The 3,539-nt window shown below is 43.8% G+C and overlaps 1 protein-coding gene across 1 annotated transcript; it reads right to left on the bottom strand.

The window, feature by feature from the left end:
• Positions 1–752: 752 nt before the first annotated feature.
• On the bottom strand, positions 753–3,089 carry LOC121886388 (cilia- and flagella-associated protein 251). The gene is made up of 6 exons (XM_042396312.1): positions 2,742–3,089; positions 2,181–2,675; positions 1,389–1,430; positions 1,055–1,126; positions 899–953; positions 753–793 (listed from the first exon to the last, which is right to left on the bottom strand). The coding sequence occupies exons 1-6, from the start codon at positions 3,087–3,089 to the stop codon at positions 753–755; spliced, it is 1,053 nt and encodes a 350-aa protein (XP_042252246.1).
• Between the last annotated feature and the right edge of the window lie 450 nt (positions 3,090–3,539).

Below are 3,539 nucleotides of genomic sequence, written 5' to 3' on the forward strand. Positions count from 1 at the left end.
GCAGTCACAAGTCTTTGTACCAATAAGTAATTAATTAATTATGACCACAGACAAAAAGTAGGTGAAAAGTGAATGTTGATTACTTTAAAAATGGCAGTATGCTACTGATAGGTGTTCACATCTAGGTGCTGAGTCCAAATGTAGGTACTTTACCCAGGAAATGCAACAGATGAGACACTGCATATGTTGTTTTAGTATTAACGTGTGTATAAAACTGTACTATAACTTGTGTCGAGGTAAATGTACATCTGTGTGTTACATGAGCAACATAGCAAACCTTATCTTCATCTTTCTAGTGCAAGATAAACATTTTTGCTCAGCTAAAACTGTTTTACAATAATGCTCCAACAAAACAAAATCTGAACAAATCACATTATAGCCTAAGCAAAATATATTATTAAGCCATTTTGCATTGAAAATGTACAGTAGGCAGTTCATTAAATTAAAGAAAAAGAATTGAGACTCTACAAATCTTTTCTAGACATGTTAAAACATAAATATACTTTTTTTTGTCAGCTTCATTAAAAAAACTGTGATGTTGAATCCTCATGTTGCTGGTGAGGTCTGAGCAGGCGGACAGCGCCAATCTTGAGCGCAGGTATCCGATGCAGCCACAGGGTGGCGATAAAGGACATAGTCTCCAGGGTGTTCAGAGTAAAGAGGCAACAGTCCTGCAAAAAAAGGGGACCATTAGTGAACTGAACACTAAACCTGCTATAATATCATGTGTCAATGTGTAGTGAGAAGTGAAGTTACTGAAAGATGGTCCCAGTCAGCTCATCAACAAAACCGCCTGAAAAAAGCAATACATTCAAAAGTTACAACATGTCAAAATTCACTGAATATATAGTAGGAAATTGGTATAAAGACAGTATGAATCATTTGCACAAATATCTACCTGGTGTGCAAATTGTGTCACACAGTATAGGGCAGAGGTAGCAGGATGAGCATTCCTGGTAGACAGAAAACGGTTCACATGAGGAGGCCGCTCTACTTGTTCCACTGTTAATGTGTATTATTTACAATATTTGGGGGAAACAGAAGATGCTCTTACTTCGCAGTGCTCACAGTGATCCGACTCATCTTCCTCCTCACAGGGGCACTTGTCACAGTTAGTGGAACAGTGCTAACAGAGAGAAGGGACACATAATGTGGCAGTTGTGTTTGTTAATTCATGTAGTACCAGTGTGATTGAAGCAAAGTGAGACTTCTAAATAAACAATGAAGACTAAAAAGTTGTGAAAGTAGGTTATCACTCTTAAAGGGCAGCAAATCATCAAGAACTAAATGAGACACAGTGGTAACTTTTAGACAGTTTATGAGGGTTCATTTTGAAGTTGGGAGTCACTTGATAGTTGAAAACATTACATAGTTGATTTATTTTTTACCTCACAGATGGAGCAAACACTACATAAAGAGCCAGAGCGGAAGTGCTGCATGTCATCAACGGCCTCCTCCTCACTTATGTCGCCACTTTCAGGTTCATCTGTAAAAAAAAAAAAAAAAATCAATCATCAGAATCATTTAAAAATGAAGCTTCTGTTTAATGTAAAACTTCCCTTGACCCACATGGAATTCTATTGTTTGTGTTTGTAGACACAAAAACACTACAGTCATGGTTTTTCAGGCAATGATAAAAGCTACCTACATGTAATTATTGCATGTGATGCAGATGTGAGTAGGGCAGCCTTTAAGTGAGAAGGCCAAATGCACAGATGTGTAACCAGAGTGAGAGGAAAGGTCAAAATGAGTAAATTATCACCACAACAAATCAGCAGTAATCACATTGTGCAGGCTGCTTATTCAGTCAGTTAACAATCAGTTAAGAAGCATTGTGTAATTTTCCTATTTTCTTTAGTGCCGCCATTTGTGTTCAGAATATTGCTTCTATCTGAATGTTTTACCCATTGTAAACGCCTCAACAGTACCGGTTTTGGGGTCTCAAAATAGTCCTGCTGGTTCAACAAAAGGCATGGATGGTTTCGAGTGCTTGGTGCCAGCGACCGCACAGATAAGCCGGTTTATTTTAGAACTAATATGTGTGGCGGCGTTCCTACTGTAGCTGGACAGGAGACAGGATTCACTCATAGGGTTCAGAAAAGTACCTGTTTGTCATATTTTATATTGAATCACTGTGTAGATACTTTAGTAATTTGATAACCCAAAAAATGAAAAGAAATGCTACCTTCATCTTCCTCATCTTCAGCTATATCAGCATCTTCTGCCTCTTCCTCGGCATCCTCCTGCTCTTCATCAGCTTCCTCCTCTCCTCCAGCTGCCTCATCATCCTCTTCAGAGGCCTCCTCTTCTTCCTCCTCAGTTGTCTCCTCGTCCTCCTCTGCCTCCTCATTTTCAGCTGTGGCCTCTGCTTCCTCATCAGCATCCTCCTCCTCCACATCTTCCTCTGTTGCTTCTGCCTCATCAGCCTCCTCTTCTTCTTCTTCTTCTTCAGCAGCGTGCTCCTCCTCTTCCTCATCAGCACTCTCTTCCTCATCAGCAGCTTCTTCTTCTTCTTCTGCCTCTTCCTCATCCTCAGAGGCCTCTTCCTCTTCTTCTTCCTCTACCGCCTCCTCCTCCTCAGCCTCATCTTCCTCGGCAGCTTCCTCCTCCTCCGCTTCCTCATCAGCACTCTCCTCTACCTCCTCCTCTTCTTCTTCTGCCTCCTCCTCAGCATCCTCATCCACCTGAGCAGTCTCCTCTGCCTCCTCCTCTTCCTCGGCCTCCTCAGCGGTCTCATCTGCCTCCTCCTCCTCCTCCTCCTCAGCAGTCTCCTCTTCCTCCTCCTCAGTAGTCTCCTCTTCTTCCTCCTCAGCCTCCCTGTCTTCCTCTTCCACTTCCTGTTCATCACTTTCAGCCTCATCATCTGATTCTTCCTCCGCTCCCCCCTCTGCTACCTCTTCTTCGCCTGCGCCATCATCACCCTCAGCATTTTCGGTCTCTTCTGCTGCGGCCTCCTCTACAATTCTGGCGTGGACATCTTCCTCTGCGTTGGCCACGTCCTGGGCACTCACTACACCAGAAAGTGGGGCCTGGGATGGGCACAGTAGCACCAGCAGGAGCCCCACCATCCAGCCTTTTACAGGTGCCATCTTGGAAGACTTACACAGCTCTGCTAAATTACAAATCCTCACTGGATGAGTGGTTCTACCCGGTTTTTCCACCAAAAACCAAGACAATCGTTGGGTTTTCAACACTTGAAAGAGCAATTAATCCACAGAAGAGGTTTCTGTTTTGGGAGGTCTTGAACGCGACTCAGGGATCAGGTTGTTGCTCCAGTCAGTGACAGAGCAGTGTGCCAGCCTTGTGCTACACAGAGGACACAGTGGAAACACAACTGGGGGTGTGGTGCATGAGTGACAGAGGCACATGTCCGGGAAGAATGCTCCTGATGCCCTTAACCCAGTGTGTTAGAGAGGTGGGCGTGTGTGTATGGCATGACATGGGGAGGGGGTTTCACTGCAAGAGGGTGGGGAAAAGCAGGGTCGAAGAACATATGGAAATGAGAGGGAGGGGGAAGTTCAGTTACTGACATTAAATAA

The sequence above is a fragment of the Thunnus maccoyii genome, chromosome 20 (assembly GCF_910596095.1).
Source record: "Thunnus maccoyii chromosome 20, fThuMac1.1, whole genome shotgun sequence".
NCBI lineage: Eukaryota > Metazoa > Chordata > Actinopteri > Scombriformes > Scombridae > Thunnus > Thunnus maccoyii.

What these genes read in the sequence shown, in the direction of transcription:
- LOC121886388 (XM_042396312.1), bottom strand. Translation starts at nt 3,089, where the DNA reads ATGGCACCTGTAAAAGGCTGGATGGTGGGGCTCCTGCTGGTGCTACTG. An exon ending in AGGAGGAGGAGGAGGAGGAG is followed by an intron (nt 2,676 to 2,741) that starts GCAGATGAGACC and finishes CAGGTGGATGAG; the next exon opens with GATGCTGAGGAGGAGGCAGA. An exon ending in ATGAGGAAGATGAAGGTAGC is followed by an intron (nt 1,431 to 2,180) that starts ATTTCTTTTCAT and finishes GACATGCAGCAC; the next exon opens with TTCCGCTCTGGCTCTTTATG.